The 24,651-nt window shown below is 32.2% G+C and overlaps 2 protein-coding genes across 4 annotated transcripts; both read right to left on the bottom strand.

Moving 5' to 3' along the window:
• Positions 1-910: 910 nt before the first annotated feature.
• On the bottom strand, positions 911-15,323 carry LOC114754852 (caffeoylshikimate esterase-like). Its single transcript, XM_028943692.1, has 8 exons — positions 15,306-15,323; positions 12,287-12,413; positions 12,008-12,174; positions 11,739-11,752; positions 11,050-11,134; positions 6,581-6,718; positions 6,356-6,454; positions 911-1,190 (listed from the first exon to the last, which is right to left on the bottom strand). The coding sequence occupies exons 1-8, from the start codon at positions 15,321-15,323 to the stop codon at positions 912-914; spliced, it is 927 nt and encodes a 308-aa protein (XP_028799525.1). The 3' UTR covers position 911.
• On the bottom strand, positions 15,306-20,890 carry LOC114754853 (P-loop guanosine triphosphatase YjiA). Of its 3 annotated transcripts, XM_028943696.1 has the most exons (12): positions 20,480-20,890; positions 19,942-20,007; positions 19,642-19,822; positions 19,234-19,430; positions 18,611-18,661; positions 18,409-18,500; positions 17,593-17,684; positions 17,372-17,440; positions 17,185-17,279; positions 16,968-17,072; positions 16,788-16,878; positions 15,537-15,616 (listed from the first exon to the last, which is right to left on the bottom strand). In XM_028943696.1, exons 1-11 carry the CDS (start codon positions 20,795-20,797, stop codon positions 16,831-16,833), a joined length of 1,314 nt encoding a protein of 437 aa, XP_028799529.1. In that variant the 5' UTR covers positions 20,798-20,890; the 3' UTR covers positions 15,537-15,616; positions 16,788-16,830. The 3 variants fall into 3 exon arrangements, with proteins under 3 accessions (XP_028799526.1, XP_028799528.1, XP_028799529.1); XM_028943693.1 differs by lacking the exon at positions 16,788-16,878 and having other exon boundaries at positions 15,306-15,616; positions 20,480-20,887; XM_028943695.1 differs by lacking the exons at positions 16,788-16,878; positions 17,372-17,440 and having other exon boundaries at positions 15,306-15,616; positions 20,480-20,884.
• Positions 20,891-24,651: the final 3,761 nt, after the last annotated feature.

Genomic DNA, 24,651 nt, shown 5'->3' with positions numbered 1-24,651 from the left:
AAAATCACAAAGAACGAATCGGAAAATAACAACAATAAAATATTTTTTTAGACCCAATAATATTTGGATTTGATTTGTTGATAATATGAAATATCATACAGTTATAAAAATATTTTTACCACCAATTTTTTTTTATTTTCCAAAGATGAGGGTGTGAATTTATCACCTCCGCACTTTCATCTTAAAAATATATTTTTGGGCTGTTTGAAGTTTTAAAAATACTGGCATTTTTAACAAGTTTTATGCTAGGTTTAGGTTGAAAAAAAAAAGCCTATGATAACTCAAGTTGACTTGTTACAAGACAGACCTAACCTATTACTATGAGTAAAGTCTTGCATGTCCTATTTTCACCCCTATATATATAAGCCACAAGTAATTGCACATTATAAAAGGTTGGTTGAAATTGGTGAAAGGTAATAAATATGTAATAAATATATTTTTTCCAAATATACCCTTGTTTACATAGAGAGTGAGTGAGAGAGAGAGAAGGAATGGGGAAAATATACGAAAGAGACATATAATTTACTGGGAAAGAAATTGGATTGCACAAATAAGTGGCAACATTATTTTAATTATCATAGAATACTAAATAACGTAAGGACGAGCAATTCGATGGGACAGCTAATAGAAATTCAGAGGAAAAAAATGGTTTTGTCCCATAGATATCTTATTATGAAAATCAATTCGAGAGCCACAGTGATATGATAAAAATTTAGTCTACATTATTTTATGGTATGAAGTTTTTTATCACAAGCACAGTTTAGCATTGAGAAGCGTGCGTTTATATCTCTTTTTAATTGGGATTTTTCATACAGTAACAAAGAAATCACTTCCCCCTTAAACCCTAAGAACTCTAAAAATTTAATTTATATATATATAATGACAAATTAACAAGAATACGTGTACGTAATTCATTTAACAAGAGGTTCATTGAAGTGTTTGAGCTCGTTGTCTAGTCTGGAGTTTGAAAACGAAGATCTGTCGTCAAGCCATGAGATGATATCTGAGAAGACAAGGTTGAGATTCCCAGGAGGCTCACGCCGCTCACCATACAAGAGTCCATGCCAAATTTCAGGGTATAACTTGAGGGTCTTGTCTGTGCTTGACGCGACTTCGTACAATTCACTACTCACTAATGGGTCTGTTACTTTGTCATCTTCTCCATGCAGTACCAAAAACGGCAAGGATACCTGTAACCAAACACATAAACTTGTCATCCTTTTTCTTCTGTAAAATTTCAATTCTTATTTTTAATCACTACTAGAAAATAGCAAGTTAGCAGCGGAATATTTCTAGCGGTTCAAACAAAACCGCTACAAATTTACGTATTTTTAGCCGTTTTTATGAAAAACTGCTAGAAATTAGCATCACTTTGGCCATAAAGATTATGGGCCCGCAATTTTCTAGTGGCTATATGCTAACCGCTAGAAAATCACAGCTAGAACTCTTCTCGGGTTTTGGTGCAAACTTGGTGCCAAAATTCTAGCGTTTATGGGTGCCAAAATTCTAGCGTTTATTTTCTAGCGGTTTGGGTGACCAAACCGCTAGAGAATGCAAAGAGTCGTCCAATTTTCTAGCGGTTCGGTAAACCGTTAGTAAATCATACATTTTTCTAGCGGTTTTCGAAAATATTTAATTTTCCCGAGGTGGTTTTAATAACCGTTAGCAGTTTCTAGCGGTTGTCGCCAAAACCGCAAGAAATTTCTAGCGGTTTACTTAGAAACCGATAGAAAATTTGTATATTTCCTGAGGTGCCCTAAATGCGACAGCTAACCATTAGACATTTCTAGCGGTTTTAGTGACAACCGCTAGAAATTTCTAGCGGTTTAGGTAAAACCGTTAGAAATTTGCTACCTATATATACCCCCACGGTCATTTTCACTGTTTCATTCATTCGTGAAGCGAAGCTCTGCCGAATTCTCTCCACGAAACATATCCGAGCTCGGATTCTGTTGCAGATCCCTATTTTCAGGTAGAAATAGTAATTTATTTATAAATAATTTCTATTCTTATTTTTTAATTTAATTTATTATATTTCTGTGTATAAATAATTTCTCTTTTTATTTTATTTATAAATAATTACTATTTGTTGTTATTAGGATGAGTCGTTGGCCAGGGAAGGAGCCAGTTGATCCTGAGAGGGCAGGACCCAGTGAGGATCGTCGTGATAGTGGTCATGATGGTGGTGAGCCATTCCCCAGCATTCATGACTACGATCTCAACGAGGAGGATCTCCTCAGCTTTATGGAGCAGGACGATATCGAACGGACTGAGGAGGCTCATTTTATTGGGGATGAACAACCTTATGCTGATGCTGATGCTGATGGAGGAGGAGGAGGAGCAGGTTCAGGGGAATGAGAATCCCCATGTTGAGCAGCGTCCTGCTCCTAGACATCAGGCCGGTTTTGAGGTGGAATTTGAGGGTAAGTATTTATTTAACTTTTTTAAATTTGACAACCATTTAATTTATTTTTTTTCAAATTATTTAATTGTTTGATTGTAATTTTTTATTTATTTAATTTATTTGTTATTTATAATATTTTTAAAGTAGTTAAATGAATATATATTTTTTTATTTAAACTACTTTATTGTTTGAAAATAATTTGTTATTGATTTCATTAATTTATTACTTATAATAGTTTTAAATTAGTTGAGTAAAAATATTTTTTCATTTAAATTACTTAATTGTTTAATTATGATTTGTTATTGATATAATTTATATTTTATTTATAATATTTTTAAATTAGTTAAATAAATATATGTTTTTATTGAAATTGTTTAATTGTTTGTTTATAATTTGTTATTTACTTAATTTATTGTTTTAATCACAAAGTAAATTTATACTAGGGGAGGAGTTGATGACCGACACGATCAAGAGGCTTGGGGTGGCATGGAAGAATAAGAGGGTCGACCTGTGGAGGGAGAAGAAAGGTGACGGGACGAGGCCCCTGCAGGAGATACTGGCAGATGTACCTGGTGGAGTCCCGGAGCAAAACTGGTCCAGTTACGTCTATTTTAGGATGTCAGCTGACCAGATGGTATGATAATATTGTATTAATTATAATTTCTTTATTTTTTTGGTCCAATTTGACTAATTTAATTTAATTTTTTTACATTTTGCTTCATGATCTTTCAGTTGTTTGGTTGCTACATGGGGAACGGCCAGATATGGTTGCTGAGTCAGTTCCAGTAGTTTCACGGATGGGAGTTCGAGTGGATGAAGCCGATGCCATGAACGATGCTGTGCGTGATGCTTTTGGCATTCACGAAAGCCTGAATCCCAACAAAGATGAAGTAGAGGGGCCTCAACCGGAGTTTCTTAGAAACGAAATTGCTCGGGAATTTTTTAACCTCATGAGCAAAGCTGACAAGCCTCTTTATTCTGGGTGCACAAAGTATTCAAAGTTGTCATTCTTGGTGAGGCTGTATCATATTAAATGCTTGTGTGGTATGACTGACAAGGTGATGTCCATGTTGTTGGAATTACTGGGGGATGCTTTCCTCCAAGCTGAATTCCCTCCATCTTTTCATGAAGCAAAGAAGATTATTAACAAGCTTGGCTTGAACTACAAGAAGATAGATGCATGTCCAAACGACTGTATGTTATACTGGGAAGATGATGCAAACAAGGAGATTTGTATGAGATGCAAGACGTCACGCTATAAGTCGGTATGGAAGGGGAAAAAGCAAAAGAAGAAACCAGCCAAAATTCTCAGGTATAATTTATTACAATGTGCTACTTGTTCCGTCTCTAAATATTCGATATTTGAAATTCTCAATACAATTGATTATGATGTGTTACTTGTTCAGTCTTTAAATATTCGGTATTTGAAATTTTTAATACATTATTTTCTTTGAAATTTTCAAGTGCTCCTGGGTTTATACGACAACTTCACGGGGACTCGCTACTGACCACTTGGGCATCACCTCAGTTAATTTCTCTAGACTTATTCATACGGGTGTATCTGAAGATAATGAGCCATATATCCTTGCTTCCAAGGCACACCAAGTTTACTATGTCGAGGACGAGAAATATAAAAATTGGAATATGGTCATTCACCTCAAGCCACGAGATCTTTATGACATGGGTGATGGTGACATTATTTAGGACAGTGAACCCTTCCAACCCCCGAATTTTGAAGACTTCTTTCCTCAAGGAGATGATAATTTGCCAATTATCAGGTATACGTCTTTTCTTAAATTATTTAAATAATTAACTACTAATTACTAATTTCTTCTAAATACATTATAATTCTAACATAATTTTTTTAAACATGTCCTTTCAGGCCGGATGATGATGAAGAATAGCAGCATCAAAAATTTTTATTATTAAAAAAAATTTTCCTTCCATAAATACATCTGTATAAATTAAAATTGGTTTAGTTTTTTAAAAAATAAAAAATTATAATTTGTAGCGGTTACATAACCGCTACAAATTTATTATTAAAAAAATTTTCCTCCCATAAATACATATGTATAAATTAAAATTGGTTTAGATTTTTAAAAAATAAAAAATTATAATTTGTAGCGATTAGGTAACCACTACAAATTTCAAACCGCTACAAATACTAGCGGTTACTTATACGATAGAAAATGGACAAATAGCCACAAAATGCACCAAAACGCTACAAAAAAAACCGCTACAAATATGTCGCTGATCTCTATAAATATCATATCACTTCTACATTCATTTACCCCATCTTTTTCTTTCCTCTCCTATTCTTCCTCATAATTCTCTCTTTTTTTCTTACTCTCTCACATGGTGGTTTCTTTCTCTTCACTATATGGTAAGTGGATTTTATTTTATAAGTCCTTATATCTTTTATTTGTCTTTACTTATAATTTACTAACATATTTATTTTTCTTTTTCCTTCTGATTTTTCTTCTTCACACTTGTCATGCCCTCTTCAACTGATTCAAATACTTCTCAGCATAACAGTTTAGGTTCAATATTACAAACTATCTCATCTTCAATTCAACTATCTTATTAAATCTTCAATTTAATTATTTTATTAAATTAAATTCACTTCTTTTGACACACTCACAATTTAATTACATTGTTTATTACAAAATTCAAATATATAAAAAGTAATACATAACTAATTATAAAAATTAACAAAAATTCTCCAATATAATCTATTTAATGGTTTTTAACTTTATAATATTATATTTTCTAATAATAAAAAACTACAAATTTTTTTTTGTGCCTGGAAAAACATTTCTAGTGGTTCAAAACCGTTAGAAATAAAAAAAATAGAGGTACAAATTTCGTGAAATTTAAATTTTACGTCAAATTTCTAGCGGTTCAAACCGCTAGAAATGTTTTGGCACCAATTCAAAAATTTAATTTCCCGACAAAATTTGATTTGGTTCATAACTTTCTAACGGCTATATAACCGGTACAAATTTTTTTGCTTTTTCCAGCGGTTTTTATCCGCTAGAAATTTCGTCTCCTACTACTAGATTTTTCTAGCGGTTAATTAACCGCTAGAAAGTTTCTGGCGTTTTGACCATACTGTGTAGCAGTTGCCATAACCGCTAGAAATTTTTTCTTACACTTAATTTTCTAACGGTTTTTGTAACCGCTAGAAATGTCTTATTTGAACTGCTACAAAATACATATTTTTTTTGTAGTGAATATATAAGCTAGATAACTAATTTACAAACATGAAAGAAATTAGTTATATTAATTATTTGTAATAAATGTGTATTAGATTTTCTGAAATATCTTTGTTAGCGGAACTAGCCAAAAATTATAAATTTGGAAGACAAAGTAGATTAATGTCTTATATTTAGGATCAAAATAACTCTTTATCTAACTCTTATATTAATAAGCGGATGTAATATATAAGTCACCTTACACTTGATCTTTTTAAGTTGCATTATCTTGAGTTCCAAACAAGATAAGTTTTCATTTTCAACTTGGAAGTTTAGATAGATAAAGTTAATGTAGCATGCATGAGATCAAGGGACTTGATTTTCTTTGAACAAGATTCAAGGTTCAATTCTCATAGGTGAACAAAATCACGTTGTGACAGCTATTTCCCAAATAATTATATGTTTGAGCTGTGAGAGTACTTATTCTAATCACCAATATAACAGTTAGGGGATTGGGTTCAGTCTTCAATATAAAACCTCTCATATTTATATTTTTCTCCAAATTAACTCAACTAATAAATTGATATCTCCAACAACAAAAAATTATAAACTGATATGTAACATAATTTAGGGATATTTTAGGAAAATTATATCACATTTGTTATAACTAACTGATTTATTTGACTTTCTTAATCTAGCCACATTAGTAATTCTTAAAGTTATAAAATGACAAATGCCCATAAGTGAATAAAATTACCTCATGAAGCGTGCTCTCAATTTCGGAATTGACCCTTAGAAGTTCGTAGCCAGTCTTCAAGCGTGGTCTCCCTTTGTAGCAATATGGGTTTGCTCTCACCTACAATTAATTAACATGCATGTAATCACCTAATTAACTGATGCAATTGTCCTGATTAGTGAAACAATTGAAAATAAAATAAAATAATGAGTTTGTGAATAATTAAATTTAATTAAGCATATTTACCTGATGTCTGACTTGAGGGACTTTAAAAGCAACATCAATTATGTCTTGTGTTGGGATTATTTTCCAAGTTGGAATAACTTTGCTTAGTAATGTCAATACTTTGATTGCTGCTATATTTGGTTTCATTTCCTCTGCAATCTGCAAGTAACTAATCTCATAGTTACTTCATTATTTCTCCAATCAAATAATATGGTTCATAATTCAAAATACTAGAGTTATCACTATAAATATTAAAATTCACAGCAAACTGTTAACTGTACCATATGTCAGTTCTAAGCCCTATGGGCTCATGGCTTCTTTATTTTTCATCATGCCTTGTATAATTATAAATAAAAAAAATGTTTTCATTAACATATTATCATGAGTTAATAAAAACGATAAACCAACTAACTAAAGGGAGAATATTCGTTATTCAATTATAAACTAAGTGAATAAGTAATTAAAAAATGAATATGACTTATTTTGTTTAGAAAAATTTTAATACTAGTATAATATTTACATCTAACTGTGCAACTTCTAAGTTCCATAAAAGAATATTAAGATTGATAGATGTTACTAAAATGAAAAAGAAAGTTCCTAGTTTAGGTTATTAACCTATTATAAATATTGGAACTCTATGTGCTTTAGTTTAATTATTATAATAGTAATATATAATGACAACCTTTGCGTGAAGGCAAATAACAAATTTAGACATTACTATATTTTTAATAATTCCATGATGATCAGTCAACCTAAAGTTTTAGATGATGTAAAATTAGTGATAACATTAAGAATAGGTAAAATTAATATAATTTATTCAAATGAATCCTTTAATAATTTTTTAACGAATTCAATTGAAAAATAACATATAAAAATATATCTATCAATTTTTAATTTGATGCTTAGATTTGCAAGAGATCAGTTCTTCAATTAGTTAATATCACATGTTAAATACTTGGTTGTTGTAATTAAGTATAGAATGATGATACACAAGCAGCAGATTTAATTAATCTAGAGATGAAATCAACCAGACGTTGTTTAAAGGGCTAATATGTATTTAGCACCTTGAAGTATTTTCTCAATTGTACCTAGTAGCCTAAAGTATTTTATGATACATCCAATATTTGTTTTTAAGTGTGTCTAGTACCTTGAAGTATTTTTTTTAGTGCATTCAATACTCTAAGGTATTTTTTTTTTTAAGGTGCATTTAGCTCACTAAAATATTTTTTTAGTACATTTAACACCAAGGCAAAAAAATACTTTAAAGTGTTGAATACACTTGAAAAATACTTTAAGATGCTGGATACACTATAAAATATTTTAAGGTGCTAAATGAACTAGAAAAAATATTTTAAAATGCTAGATGCACCTTAACCCTTCCTTAAAAGAAGATGTTACATGTTATCACAATTGAATTAACAGTAGGTATTAAATTATGTGTATCATAAACAAATGTTTTTTATATAAGTCTTTGAAATATTCTTTTTTTTTAAACAAAATAAAATCAAATTCCTGTGGCTACTAAATGTCAAAATCAAATAGGATACTCCTAAACTAGGAAATACAACCAAAGCTTTTAGATTTATGCATATAATTCAGTCATTGATTATTGTATTATATTTCATGGATAAGTAACTCCTTTAGGGGGTGTTTGGATGAAACCAAACTATAGTTTGGAGAATAGCTTCTAGAGAATAGATTTTGGAGAGAATAGATTTTGTAAAAAAGTGATTTGAGAAGTAAGAGTGTTTGAATAGTTGTTACCAAAAGCACTATTTACATGTGCAAATTACTAAAAAGGGCATAAGTTAATATGATAATTATATAAGGGATAGATTTTATAATATATTTTAATTTGAAGGAATAAAATTGTTAATAAAATAATTTTTACTAACATAATTAATATAATATATAAGATAATATAATTAATAAATAATTAATATGTGTATATATATTTATAAATTATAAGATTAAATATGTTTATAGAAAAATGATTATTTTTTTCTAACAGAAAAATATTAATTTGCTTTAAGGATTTTAAACATGAAATTCTATAACATTTTTTCATAACTGGTTTTATAACATACTACCTCTCATCTTTAATATAAAATATAAGATTGAAAATATTTTTGAAAAAGATGAATAATTTTTTGTAAATAGAAAAGAAGTGAATAAAAAAATGAAAAAAACAATACCGAAGTGTACTACCTCTTTTCTAGTAAAAAAAAAAAAAACAATATACTACCTCTGAACAGTGAAGGACCAAAGGAGTATATGTGTCTAGTCAAAATGCTTCTCCCCAGAACCAGCTGATACTCTTCCATTTTTTTTTCCAGAAGCAGATTCAAAATGCTTCTCACAAAACCATGGTTTTTGGACCAAAACCATGGTTACTGATTTTTATGGGTGTTTGGCTAATTTTTTTTATGATACTTAAACTTGAAAATGCTAAAATGATTACTTGAATTTGCAAAATCCTAATTTAGTGATAAGTGACCAATTTGACATTTGTAAATTTACTGAAATGACCATATTGCCCTTTAATTTATTTATTGTTTTTCAAAAACCCAAATGCCCCACTGGCTAGTTGGCTGCCAGAGCTCCGGTGTTGACAACGGCTGCCAAAGCTCAGGTGGTTGCTGTCATCGAAGCTCCGGTGATTGTCGGCCAAAAACAATTTTTTTGAAAATTTTTACAATTTCAGTAAAACCGTTAACAAGTTTTGTAATGCTATTAACAAATTCAGTATAACAATTAACAACAGGTTTTTCAGAAAATTCAAAAAGTAACATTTTTACAACTTCAGTAATGCTGTTAACAAGTTCTATAATTCTATTGACAACCACGGTATAACATTTAACAATAGGTTTTCTAAAAAATTCAAAAAAATAGCATTTTTATAACTTTAGTAACTACTTTTTTTGAAAATTTTTACAATTTTAGTAAAATGGCACATTTTGTAATGCTATTAACAAGTTCAGTATAGCAGTTAATAATAGATTTTTCAGAAAATTCAAAAAGTAGCATTTTTACAACTTCATTAATGCCGTTAACAAGTTTCATAATTTATTAACAACTATGATATAGCATTTAATAACAGGTTTTCTAAAAAGTTTTAAAAAATGGCATTTTTTCAACCTTAGTAACTACTTTTTTTGAAAATATTTACAACTTCAGTAAAACGGTTAATAAATTTTGTAATGCTTTTAATAAGTTCAGTATAGCAGTTAGTAATAGGTTTTCAAAAAATTCAAAAAGTAGCATTTTTACTACTTCAGTAATACCGTTAACAAGTTTCATAACTCTGTTAACAAGTTTGGTATAGCATATAACAATAGGTTTTCTGAAAAATTCAAAAAGCGGCATTTTTATAATTTTAGTAATACAGTTAACAAGTCATATAACGATATTAACAACTCTCATGACCCTAATGGCTGCCTAATAAGTGAAAAATTTTTGTTATACAATTTTCATAGAGGGCTAGTATCAAAAACATCAACCTTTTATGAGAGTTGTTAATATTGTTACATGACTTGTTAACCATGTTACTGAAGTTGTAAAAGTGTCACATTTTGAATTTTACAGAAAACCTATTATTAAATACTATACTAAACTTGTTAATAGAATTACGAAACTTGTTAACGGCATTACTGAAGTTGTAAAAATACTACTTTTTGAATTTTCTAGAAAACCTGTCATTAATTGCTATATTGAATTATTAATAGTGTTACAAAACTTGTTAACTGTTTTACTAAAGTTGTAAAAATTTTCAAAAATATTATTCCGGCTGCTAGAGCTTTGGCAACCGATTGGCGGCAGCCACCGAAGATCCGGTGACGGCAACCACCTAAGCTCTGGTGGCCAGTGTTGGCCAGCCAGTGGGGGGCATTTAGTTTTTTTAAAAAAATAAATAAATTAAAACACAATATGGTCATTTTAGCAAATTTACAAATGTCAAATTGGTCACCTATGACTAAATTGGGATTTTACAAATTAAAGTGACTATTTTGGGATTTCCAAGTTTAAGTATCATTTTTGTGTCATTTTTCCTAAATGTTTCTTATGTACATGTGATAATCTCTTACACCCTAATTTTTCGAGGATTTTTAATTTTTTTTTTTTTACCTATATTCCAATCAAGATCAACCAAGTATGACTGACACCTAGGCCGAACAGAAAAGAAAAAAAGAAGAGTGCAAAAGAATAAAGATCACAAGATCTTTATTTTGTATTATTTTTGTTGTACATTAATATTATAATAATATTTCACATATAGAAAAATGGATAGGAAAACATGATATTTTATGGAGAAAATAAAACCATCAATCATTATCAGGAATTCTTATCTCGACGTATTTATCCCCAGTTGCAAAAAAATTATTTGTGCCCAACAATATCCAAATAATATGATGATATGAGATACCATATATATAATTATAGTGTTAATTAAAGAAATCATCCAAAAAAAAAAAAGAAAAGTAGAATCCAACCTTACACATAGGTGCAACCAAAATAGCTCCATCCCAATAGTGAGGTTTCTTTCTGTGAAGCAAAAGAGCCACAGCTCTTCCTTCTCTGTGATTTTTTTAACACAAATTAATATCATCATGATCACCAACTCAGTCTAATGTTTCAATAGATTTCTTTGCTTAATTTTATTGAAAAAATTTATTCAATCTTTTGCATGTCATATATGATGTAGATATTGAATAATATTTTTATTAACTTGGGCGTCAAATTAAATTTGAATGGGTCGCAAATAAATAAATAACAATTCAGCGGTGATGAAACAATCAGACGGCGGCGATCGGTTTTTAAATCTTTTGATTTTGATCGTTTGAAAGGAAAATCAAAACCAGAAAATAATTTTCTTTTAAAAAAAGTCAAATATTGGGATGCTTCCAAAAGATCATTGCTAAGCCGGGTTTCTGGTCCAAATTTCATATGATTAATTTAAGTGGTTCGAATCTTATTCCATCCAAAATTAATTATAGCCGTCCATTCCATTTTGATCACCCCACTACCCTAGACTTTGTGCATAGGTTGGAAATATATATCTTAATATGGGAGAGATCCAACTTAGTTTAAACTTTAAATACCCAACTCCATTAGATGTGAAACTAGTAAGCTTCTTCCTTCTTTTGTAATCAAAAAACACAGAATAATTACTTTCTCTTACCCCAAATCTATGCTCTAATCAAGAGGTTTATTTTGATTTTAAATATAAAACTCTAATTCATTTGTCTTTTAAATTTATAATTCTTTTTTAAATTATCCCTGTGAATTGCACATATTAGAAAAGGATTTTTCATATGAGGTGGTTTTCATTGAAAAAAATTAAAAAAATATCTTGAAGAAATCAATGTAGTTTTTAAAAAAAATAATTAACACAATTAATTTCTTTAATCTACGTAAATTAGTTATTTAAAATCAGAGGGGAGGAAGTACTATATGAATAGAGAGGATAACAGAAACGGAGGAGTAATACTGGGAGCAGTCATCAACGAGTGAATCAAAGTCAGTGACCAAAGCTGGAAGTCCATCTGATTTCCCATGTCCTTCATAATCAATTACATAAACTTCATAACCTGCCTTTGCCAGCCTCCTCGCTGTGCCTGCACTTTCATTCCTTTTTAATTAATTAATTATATAAGCTTCACACACACATATATATATCATCATCATCATAATCATCCATCATCATATGAGAATTCTGTAAACACGTACTGCTCATGGTGATGCTGCATTCCATGGCGTAGCCATGGCATATAAATACTAGGGCTTTTGCTGCTTTCTCCTTTGGAACCCATCTCGTTGTTACCAGTTTCATTCCTCTCGAGTTCAATACAAAGTCCTAATAAGAATCCACCATACAACCAATTAATACGTACGGCTCAAGATCGAAAACATGTATATAATATAAATTAAAATTTGTATAAATTTTAGTAATTAAGCCAAGAATGCACAACACATGTATAATAATAGTGGTGGAGGTAGTAGTAGTAATATAAGATGCGTAAAACAAACCTCTTCATATCCGATCTCTGTAGTTTTGTTGTTTTCCTGCAAATCAACCCAGAAAGCAAAGTTACAAATAGAAGAATCAGAAAGAAAGATATTCACAAATAGAGGGGGGGGGGGGACACCATGATGAGTTATTCAAAGACGGATCACTATGAATGGGATTTAGGCAACGGTAGATACATACATATACATATATACTCCTCCGGTTCTAATTATAAGACCCAATTGACTTATTTAAGGAGATTAAGGAAGTAAGTTAAGTTGGTTATTTATAATAAATAAGTGTTGTCATTCCTAAAATATCCTTGCTAATTAAGTATATTGGCTAAAACTATCATTATTAGAAGGATTATCTTGGAAAAAAATGCATAAATATAAGAGACAAAATGGATTGGGGTCTTATAATTAGAACCAAATAAAAAGTCAAATGGGGTCTTATAATAAGGACCGGAGGAGTATATACTTACACATGCGCGCGCGCAGCCAAAAACTTAATTGTTTAAATGGCTTATTTAATCTCTGAGGTGTGGGATATGATAGGATTTAAGTTGGACACAGATAAGTAATATTATTAATTAGGTAAATTATAATTAGTTAATTATTACGTTGCAATTCCCTATTCCTTCTTATGTTCCCATCCATATTACAACGTTTAAAGTCAATTTCTGGATAAAGTACACGTTTTTTTTTTTTTCCGCCAACGATATCATTATCTTGTCCCTTCTAATCTGGACTGGATATTATTCTTAATTATCCTTACAGCACAAGGTTGTCATTATTATTATTATCATTTTCTTATTTCTATTTATGTAATGTTGATTGCATCTTTGAAATCAAATTATTAAATATTGATTTGAATTAGTTAAAATAAAATTAAAAAGGCAACATGTTGATTTGAAGTATCTAATCCAAATCAAGTGGCTGCCGTCGTAATTGAGTGGGAATTTATGTTTTTTGTGGTGATTAATTGAGAATTGTATAAACGATATTTTTAGTTAAAAACTTAATTTTTTTTAAAATATCTGTTAAAAAATTGATAAAAAGGGACAAAGACAAAGAAAATGAACTCCTTTAATTTGTTTGCATTGTGGCTTTGGGTATTGGCATGAGCTATTTGTCAATGGAAATTTTAGGTGTTTGGTTAGTGGAGATGTAATTAGTCGGGGATTACGTACTACTACTAAATTTATTTAATATTAATTAATTAATTTCAATATTATTTATTTGAGTATAAATAAATTAAATGGACTTTAATTTTTATTTTTATTCCTCCACTCGTTAATCGTTATGTTGGATTATCAACGGCTTCCACAAAAAAAAATGGATCTTAAAAATTTTGTTTGCATACATCGATACACGTGAAAAATTAGAGAATAATTTCTCATTAAAAGTTTTATTAATGACAAATACCTAATAAAATTCATACACATAATACCTAATAAAATTAAGTTGAGCTTGCTAATAAGGTACAGCATATAAATCCAATTAGGTCTCCCACAAACGATATAAAATTCAAAATGTGTTATACTACTATTTATAAATCAATAATATGCTCAAATTGGTATACTGATCAATATCAATTAATATTAATATGTGATCAACAGTGCGCAATGCTGGAGAGGTGGAGGAGGAGGTAGAGCAGATAAAAAGTAGAAGGAAAGGAATATGAGACAAGGGATGTGTGTTTGGGGGTTGACTATTGTCTTTTCGCATTAGATATTGAGGGCAAAAAAGGCATATAAAACCCTACAAAAAATAGTTTACTAATTAATATCTATTCATAGGGGGAACTTATGAATTAGGATTACTAAAAAATGTGCAATTCAAACCAAACACGAATATCATGGTAATATAATTTAAATTACACTTGCAATGTTGCAATGGAATTGAATCAAATGGAATTATAAGGGCTTAGTTTGCATTACATTCTAACATCCTTGACCATCCAATTATTATTTTCTTTTTTACTTTTTTAGATTAATTTATTTTATTTTTTTATCACATAACTCATAAGGTTTTAATATGCCAAAACCTTTATAAGAATAGTCAATATCTTTATAAAAATAGTCAACATCATTTATTTATTATTTTAAAATTTAACGAGTATTTTATAGCTATTTTTCCCATATTATTTCTTTTATTTGCTTTGTTTCCCTTCTTTTTTGTGAACCCATTTCCCCTTTTTTTTCTTTAATTACAATGTTCAAGTTTTGCAGCAAACCATGAATTACAAAATCTTTCATTTTTTCAGTTCATAAAAACAATTTGAAATTTATTTTTTACTCTATATATCAAAACTCTTGACGTAATAACTACTAATTTTGTACCATTGATTTCCAACTAACTAATCAAAGCAGGCCCTATTTGGAAGCAATAGAAATCATAAATATTAATTAATCCACCCAATTTTTGTCATACAAGAACTTTGTGATCAAAGATTACGAGTGTCAATCAACAAACCCATCTAAGAAAGCCCCCAAACACACATGGTCAAGTTAAAATGATAATGAATAGTCCATTAACAGGTACAAATCATGACCAGGTCAAAGAGCAGATTATGAAATGTTGTTACATGCATGCAGGCTCAAGAAATCTGATCCAAATCATTCGATCAAGTTTCCCATTATTTTTGTTCTTTGCGTCAACATTTATTGGTGTTGATACTGAAGAGTTCAAGCCGACTTGAATCATTCAAAAAGGAGAACCCAGAAAAGACAGAAGCTTGCTTATAAATTGCCATTTTGTGTTGCTTCCCATATATTTATATAATCAAAATCAGTTCAGAGTTGTACATAGCAATGGTATATGAATATGATCCAGAGGCTCACATCTAAAATACCCCAAAACGCAATCAGCCATAGGGTGAAATCTGAGGTTAGAATCAAAGTGTTAGCATCACAGCACGCAGGCTTTAAACCCCTTTTCCAATTCCTCAGCATTCAAGTTCTTTCCAATGAATACGATTTTGTTAACCCTTGGTTCATCTGCCCCCCACAACCGATCTGGTGAACCTTGAAATATGTCATGTACTCCCTGCCACAAAACCAGAAAAAGATCTATTCAGCAAAATCATCATAACACATTAAGTCATGAACTAATATAAAGGGAGCAAAAGCCGTCTACTTGAGCTGTCTGATTATGCGCACGCATAAGTACGAGCACACACGTGAGGATAAAACGATAGAGGAGTATACATAGGAGCCATTTGGTGTGCAAACTAAAATGGATGAATAAGAAAAACAAAGGAAGGGAGGGAGAGAGGAGCGAGATTTTATGAAGAGTTAATATCATTTTTAGTCCCTGAAGTTTGATCTCTTTTTGGTTTTGAACTTGGAAATTTGAAACTAATGGTTTTGGTAGCTGAAATCTAATCTCATTTTGGTCCCTCTAAAGATTTTTGGTTCCTCGAACAATGTTTTTGGTCACAGAAAACCAAAATCACTTGTTTCAAATTTCAGACCAAAACCAAAATGAGATCAAATTTCAGGGACTAAAGATCTCATGTTCCTAAGCAACAGTAATAAAAAATTATGGTTAATATTGCGTAATGATGACAAGAGTTTGCAAAATGATATGTATTATCAGAAGAGTATCCTCCACAAGTAATAAAAATCAATCTCCTTCGAAAGTACAGAAGCACAAGGTAGACCCCTCGAAACATTATATATTTTGTTTTTGTGCAGTAAAAAGAATTTGTTTGCAATGGCGCAATCAAGCAAGCCCTTGAGTACTCTGATTGCATTCATCATATTCATAATACAACTAAACACTATATAAAGAAAGGCTTAAATCCTACTCTAGTTTAGGGGTTATTAATGAAAAGGGAAGGATAACGATGGATTTCCCACTAACTTGCCATGACTCTTAGTAGTCTTCCTTTTAATCAAATATCAAATATAAAATGCGAACGGCACCACTTACAAGCTATATACAGTGGAATTCATTCATCCATGCATACAAGGAAAATTTGGGAGATTTTTGGAATAGAAAGTTCTTCCTACCAAATAAAAATTAACATCCAACCATCCATTCATTAAGCCCAAAGGAAATTGGGGAACCACAACATACACATAATGGATCTTATAAAATAAAACCATGAAATTCAAACATGCCCAGTACATCACGTCAATAAAGGGCTAAATGAAAAAGTTTTGAACATTCAGTTACTTATACGATTTGATATCAGAAAATTGAAATAATGCACCTAAATGTCTTGCTCCGAGGAATGCCTAGTTTGCTATCATATGTTACGCATGCAGAAAGTTTAATGGAAGCACCATCTTTATCATCATTAACTGCTAATACACAAAAAATAGCATTCATTTATCTGCTAATAGGAAGTCACACTCTGAAAATCTCTTCATGATAAGGGAACAAAAAGTACCTGAAAGACAAATCTCTCGTCCATTCCTTGAACAGATAGAAGGCCCTTCATCCTATAAATGTCTTCACTTCGTTCCAACAACAATGTGCCAAGCCACATGTTAGCCTGAAAATGTAAAGTCATCATAATCATATTAATTGTCAACCATTCTATTTACAGACAAAAATCTAGAATACAAGGCATGCTACAAGCACGAGAGAGTGATGCTAATACCAACCTTCTCAAGGTCTAAACTTCCCTCACAAACAATGCTCACAGACGTAACACCAGGATCATGGCTGTGATCGTGAGAATGGTGCCCATTATGGTGTTCTGCACATACATAGAAATGGATTGCTCTTTTACTTCATAACATAACCACAAAGTGAAGAAAATATTTTATAAAATGCCTCAATAGAACTTGCCAAACATTGAATAGAGAAGTGACCGTAAATTATCAGCACTCCATACTCGTAAATATAGCAAATTATGATCTACATCGACAGAGTCAACTCAGCTATGAAGATTGGATACATTATACTCCTTAAGTAAGACTAATATTACACGTGGCACTCAGGAAACACAGCTAAACAAGAACAGCATGTCAGGTAACAAGTATTGGCTTAGGTTATAAATTAACAGATACCATGCTCATGGTCATGGTGATGGTGGTGATCATGGTCATGGCTATGATCGTGATCTTCCTTTGAGCCTTCAACATCAACAGCACTCTCAATCCTGGAAATTAAATTAAAGTAAAATAAAATAAAGGACTAGACTAGGGTAAGGTTTCTCATGTCTCTGCTTCTATGTTCTCCCAGAAAATAGGGCATGTGAATTGATTAAAAAGAACGACACGTGAAATTTCTTGGAAGACCTAATCATGTGATGTTGACATGTAAACCTACACATGCATCCATAAAGTCATAAACCTGTCTTGCTTTTATTTTGAAAAAACAATAGCAAAGATGTAAAAATTGCATCAAAATTTTTTACTCACGCATACACAAGCATCCAACTTAACCACGCTTAAACAGCTGGGTTAGAAAGGGGGGAGAAAAAAAGCAAAAATACACAAACATCCATTGCAGAGGGATGGATGCCTAATAGCACTGTCGGAATTCAGAACAAGAAGTATTGCCAAAAACCTCACAAGACATGCATCCATAAACAGCAAAGAAAAATACATGAGGATGCAACTATCAAGGCCAACTACAAAAAAATAGTTTTAGCGTGAAGTGACAAAAGTTGACATGATTAAAAAAGAAAAGAAAGTGTAAGTGCAAGCAGCAGTCTTGCCATACTCAAAAAATGAAAGCGGACGTGATAAATAAAATGAAAATGTAAATGCAGGCAGGGGTCTTGTGACAAAAGATAAATGAACACCTTGGTGAAAATCGCAAGTGAGCCAAAAATTCTCACCATTTTACAGATGATGCAAACCCAGTACACAAGAAGTTACCTCTCCAAATCAAAGCCCCCAATGCCAAGGACATAATCCAAGTCAACTTTCCCAAACTCTGTACGGTTTAAATGAGCCATGCTATTTATTTTCTGACACCATGGGCGAAATATCAACATTCACAATGTGTTTCAAAATAATGAAATCAAAGCAAACTCAAGATTCAAATGGTTAGATATAATCTGAAGAGAAAGACACCAACCCTTATCCGCTGGACCAAAGAAGCAATGTCTGATTCACCCACCAGATCAGTCTGATGCAATACATACAATTACAGGAATGTTAGCCTTTTATATCTCAGGCATAAACAAAATGTTGCTTTCCAAACAACAATAGCACATTCCAAAAGTACGTAGTTAACAACAAAAAACAACACACTGAACAAAAAAGCTTTCTTATAATTGATAAATCAACAGTAGTTAACATGTTAATTTGTCGAGATCCATAAGCAAAACAAGGAACAGACGTATAAATTAAAAATGAAGAATTTTAAACCAAAAATCAATAGTGGTTAGCACGCTAAAGTGGCACAATCCAATATAACATGTTAAGGAGTCTTGTATCTCACATTTCATGCCTGAGATATCAGTTTGAAAGTTAACTCTATAAATAGTAATTTAGACAACATGAAGATTTTTAAAAATAACTCTAGATTGCAACATAAGGATGGATTACGGGCGTTAAAAATAGAAAAAGAATTATCAAGTAGTTGGTGTGCTCAATTGACTAAAAGTTGATAGGTCACTCTTGGAAGATGTCAAATGTTTTGAGGTTTAACAGATTCATAAAACTCAATCCACTCCATGATAAACGATTATATAATACCTTATTTACAATTATACGATCAGCATAAGCAATCTGTTCCACTGCCTCGTTCACAACACCTTTAGGTTTAATCTCATCAAGATGAAAACTAGCATGCTTAGCATCAACCAAGGTGACAACACCATCCAACTTCACATCATTAAAAACCTGATCCTCTGCATAGAATGTTTGAATAATCGGTGCTGGATTTGCCAAACCTGCGGACATATAAACAAATCATTTTAAGAACAATTGTAATGAGGAGGTCCGACATAACCATATTTATAAGGGAATTGTTAATATGTGAAGAAACTCTACATAGCTTTACAAGCTTGTTAATTGGTAAGGCAATAATCAAATAAATAAGAAGTCCCAGTTCCAATAGCCCAAACAAATGCAACTCAGGCCCAGAAGCTTTTTTGTTTATACCTGTAGTTTCTATAACAATATGATCAAACTTCCCTTTCTTCTTACTGACTAATTCTGCGATCATTCTCACAAGATCACCCCTCACAGTGCAGCAAAGGCAGCCGTTGTTTAGCATTACAATATCCTCAGCCCCAGTAGTTTTTGCAGCTACTAACGAACCGTCTATGTCAATTTCACCAAACTACATGCAGAAACCACTACGTGAACAAAATTATATCCGTTCTCACAGTGCAAGCACATGCCGTCATGCATCATGCATTCACGTTATAAATGAAGAACAAGGAAAATTCCACCACACACCTCATTCTCAATAACTGCAATTCGCTTTCCATGCTCCGCAGTCAAAATATGGTTCAGTAATGTCGTCTGCCCATTTTCACATGAATTCATATCAATATCAGTTCAAATGCTGTAGTGCAAAAGCCTGAAGGCAAAACATTGTCATGGCTTCCACAAGAAAGCCATTATCAACAATTACCAAAAAAAAAAAAAATGTATTCTTTCTTTTTGATATTAAAAGCTACTTCATCATATACCAGTAAATAATTCCAAATATGTATTTTAGACTATTAAAGACCAGACAGTGAATCCATCCTATTCACAAAATCAGTAAAGGAAATATGTGTCATTCCTTTTCTTTTATATTTGGTTGGGTGAATTTCCCTATATATTTAAATCGCAAGAAAAACTCTTGGACACAAAACCAGTAAAATTAAAATAAATAAATAAGATCAAACTAAGAATTGAATAATCAGCTTCACCACCAAAAAGAAGAGCGGGAGAAAAAGATAAGGCATGATAACCCGGAAAAAAAAATATTTGAACGAAACTAGTAAACCTTTCCAGAACCCAAAAACCCAGTAATGATAGTAGCTGGGATGCGATTATCGGGGGGAATCAAGGTGGTAACATCGGAACTCTCACTCTGGGGCGTGGTCGTGGAGGTTGCAGCAACTGTGAACCTGCGAGCACATCTCCTGGGCTTGGCAACATTGAAGGAAGAGTGGGAGAGAACTTGAGTATGGGTTCTCTGGGAAGTGTAAAACAGAGGATAGAGGGTGGTTCCGATTCGGGCGAAGCGATTGCGATTTGGATTTGGGGTTCGAAAACTGACGCCAATGAAGGAAGCTGCAAGGTCAGCCGTGATGGAAGCCATGGATGATACGGGAAAATGGCAGGAAAATGAAGTTTTCGATTGTGGGTAAGGAGACGGTGAAGGTTTAAGATATTTTATGAGCGAAAAAATTGGGGCCTTTTCAGCAGTCCATACACTAGTTAAGTGGAGTATTGTGAAAGGAGAAATTGGAAATTTAGGGACCAGGCCTTGTTTTTTTATTTTGGACGACAATATAGGAGGAATATGTAAATTCCATATTCCATATTCAGAGACCTGGAATGTTTCCTGCAAGATTATGGGTATTCTTGATTATTTTTTTTTTATAAATTTTGTGTATTCTTGAGTTTTTTTAGTATTTTTTTATTTTAATTTTTTTAGTATAACTCAGTATTCTCAAGTGATTCCAACTTGTATTCTCCTTCTTACAACAATGAAACTGTTTATCATCTTAACTAATAGTTTGTTAGTTTTTTTTAATTTTAAAATCAGCTAGTTCATTGCACGGCTCATAATAAAAACGAAAGAAATAAGAACGTAATAAGAAAAAACAAATAAAAGTTATGACTAACAAACTAAATGAGAACATCATGATATTCTACACATATCCAACACTAAGAAGTTTGATATACTATATTCAAAAGATTATAAAAAATGTCCCTATAGACAACATTTGAAGGATTTTTGTATAGGATGCCCATTATCATCAAGAATTAAAATCTTCAAGCCTTTTCGGTGACGCACACATGATATTGCCATATAGTGTCTGTGGGTAAAATCTGTACGTGGTAGATACAATCCAATATTCATCATGCTCTAACCCTGGCTCTTATTTATAGTCATGGCAAAGCATAGCATAGCTGGATATTGCCTCCTACACAATGTAAATGGCAATAATGCATCAAATAGAGTTATGGTTAAACGTGAAATCAACACGTTTAATCCAATGTGTGCCAGTAATGATTTCTGCAACAATGACGTGTTTTTCCAAGCGAGTGACAATGAGATGAGTACTATTGCACACTCGAATTGACTTGTCTATGTTAAGCATCAACATTATAGATGCTCCAACTTTCAATTTAAGACAATGATTTGGTACTCTAGACAAAGCAATTGTGTTGAGGAATTCAACACTATGCAGTTCAACAATCGAACTAGCAACAATTATCTTGTTTTGATATACTCTCGCCACTTAGATATATAACCTCTTCTCCTAAAAATCTTGCAAGCATATAATCATTTGCTTCATTAACAAGTGCCGGAGCTGCTGTCAATATAGCACGGTCTCTGAAGTATGATTTATCATTTAGATGTGCTTGCATATTTAGGAAGGCATGTTCCATAATGCATTCTAGTGGATTATCTGAAAGGCATTAGTAGCAAATCTTCAGGTGTGGGAATAACATCCTCAGTGCCATCTTTTGGTTTAATATTGTCATCACCCACAGATATAATCCAATCTACAAATTCCTTCAGTGTACCATTAGTATCTACTTCATTGTTTCTCTTAGCCTCATGTTCTTAGAGAGTGTAAAGAGTTTGCAGTATTGCCATAGGTAGGAAGCATCAATAGTTGCAAACAATATATCCTTGCGGCTTCCTCTTGGAATAACAGGTAAAACTTGTCTAAAATCTCCACCTACTATTACAATTTTTCCGCCAAACGATTTTTTTTTGCAGCATCATGATCATTGTGACCAAGTATATCTTGTAGTGTCTTGTCCAATGCTCCAAAACAGTATTTATTTACCATAGGTGCTTTATCCCAAATTATAACGGTTGACTGAATAATTAAATCTGCCAAAGATATACCCTGCTTTATGTTAGAAACAGAGTCTTCTATAGTAAGTGGCACTGCAAATTGCAAATGTGCTATTTTACCATTAGGTAGAAAGAGTTATGCTATCCCACTTAATGCTACACTGAGTACAATCTTACCTTCAGATCTTAAATATGCGCATAAAGTTTGCTATAAAAATGTTTTGCTAGTTCTAGCGTAGCTATAATAAAATAAAATCCACCATTATCATTGATAATAGCTTCGATGATGTTATTATATATGACTGATTGTTTATTAGTCAACTTGGGTAGATTCTATAGTAATTGTTAATGGAGTTCTTTGTCAAAATTCATTTCAGCCAACACGAGCCTATTTCCTTTTGAATTATGGAAGGAATCAGTTGGAAATGGCATAGTTGTATAGTCACTAAGACTTCTAAACACTACTAGAAAAAAGACTTTTAACGTCGCAAACTAACGGCGGTTCAGCTGAAAAACGAAGTGGAAAAAAACGCGGTGGCATTTTTGTAAATAAGTTGAAGAGGGAATGACTTTCCACGGTGGTTTTCTTAAAAACCGCCGTGGAAAGTGTGTCTTCAAACCCCCGCAGCTGCTCGACTCTCTTCACTTTCTTTCTCATTTCTTCAGTGCGCCGTGGTCCCCCTCTGCCCCACCACCGTAAAACTGCCATTACCGGCCATTCCCGCCACTATCCCACTGTTTAAACTCCTCCATTGAGCTCTTGGAGCCTTGCCGCCGTGCGCCGCAGTCCGCCGTGGTCGACCGCCTCCCATTTCCGTCCGTTCTTGCTCAGCCGTGGTCCACCACCGAAAACCGGTCCTACCCCCCACTATCTAACCGAAAACCGGTGCGTTGCCGCCGCCTCACTTCGCATTTGAAGCTTCTCTGCTCTGGGAGTATCCTCTTCTTTCATTCTTTTCAATTTTTCTTGGTTTGTTGAATGTTTTAGCCATGAAAATCTGTTATATATGAAATGGGGTTGTTAGTTTTACATTGTGGTTGGCTTGTATTGTTCATTTTGCATTTTTTATGTGGTTGAACCGTTGATTGGTGTTAATTGGTAGGCATTAGATGTGAGAAAACCTTAATTCCTTTTTATATACTGTATTAGAAATATGTTTAAATGTTTGGAGTTGATTAGTTGTGAAGTTTTTAAATTTTTTATAATTTTTTGATATTTATTTCGAATTTTTGATAATTTTTTTGTAATAAATATAAGAATTTAGTGATAAATAATCTGTTAGTTATTTTGTGTTTTTTTCCTTCGTTATGAATTTTGATTGATAGTAAAGTATTGTTTAAATAATCTGTAGAACAATGGATCGTAGTTGGATGAAAGCTAAGAGAATTAGCAAGGAATATGAGGATGGGGTTGAAAAGTTTCTTGAGTTTGCTCAGAGAAATGCCCCTAGTAAAGGAGATGGATTGTACTATTGTCCTTGTGTCAAATGTTTAAACAATAGTCGACGGAGTATTTCTGAGATAAAAGAGCATCTTATCTGTGATGGGATAAATTTGAGGTATACAAATTGGATATGGCATGGAGAAATTAGAAAGACTACACTGTCTGCAAATGAGAAGGTTGTGAATGAAGACTTTGGTGATAGAATTTCGGATATGTTTCGTGATATAAGGTCTGAATCCTCTACACAGTTTTCTTCCACCTTTGAAACTTTGTGTAGTGATGCAGAGACACCTTTATACCCGGGGTGCAAAGATGATTACACAAGATTGACAACCGTATTGAAACTGATGAATTTGAAGGCAAGAAATGGTTGGACCGATGCTAGTTTTACGGAATTGCTTGAATTGCTGAGTGATATTCTTCCCAAAGGGAATTCACTTCCGAAACGAATGTATGAGGCAAAAAAGATTTTGTGTCCGATGGGTTTGGAATATGAGAAGATACATGCGTGTCCTAATGACTGCATATTATTCAGAAATGATTATGAAGAGTTGAATAAGTGCCCTAAATGTGGGACTTCAAGATACAAAATGAAGAAAGATGATGGTGATTATAATGAGATGACCAAAGGTTCTCCTTTAAAGGTTCTGTGGTATCTTCCAATAATACCACGATTTAAGCGTCTATTTGC

This window comes from Neltuma alba, unplaced genomic scaffold (assembly GCF_004799145.2).
Source record: "Neltuma alba isolate B1F8T4 unplaced genomic scaffold, ASM479914v2 tig00010211_pilon, whole genome shotgun sequence".
Classification (NCBI taxonomy): domain Eukaryota; kingdom Viridiplantae; phylum Streptophyta; class Magnoliopsida; order Fabales; family Fabaceae; genus Neltuma; species Neltuma alba.
The sequence above is the reverse complement of the archived record's forward strand: the minus strand, read 5'-3'. Positions and strand labels throughout refer to the sequence as shown.

What these genes read in the sequence shown, in the direction of transcription:
- LOC114754852 (XM_028943692.1), bottom strand. An exon ending in ATGCAGCATCACCATGAGCA is followed by an intron (nt 12,175 to 12,286) that starts GTACGTGTTTAC and finishes ATGAAAGTGCAG; the next exon opens with GCACAGCGAGGAGGCTGGCA. An exon ending in TTGAGAGCACGCTTCATGAG is followed by an intron (nt 1,191 to 6,355) that starts GTAATTTTATTC and finishes GTTTGGTTACAG; the next exon opens with GTATCCTTGCCGTTTTTGGT.
- LOC114754853 (XM_028943693.1), bottom strand. Translation starts at nt 20,797, where the DNA reads ATGGCTTCCATCACGGCTGACCTTGCAGCTTCCTTCATTGGCGTCAGT. An exon ending in TATTGTTATAGAAACTACAG is followed by an intron (nt 19,431 to 19,641) that starts GTATAAACAAAA and finishes ATATGTCCGCAG; the next exon opens with GTTTGGCAAATCCAGCACCG. An exon ending in CTTTGGTCCAGCGGATAAGG is followed by an intron (nt 18,501 to 18,610) that starts GTTGGTGTCTTT and finishes CCATGGTGTCAG; the next exon opens with AAAATAAATAGCATGGCTCA.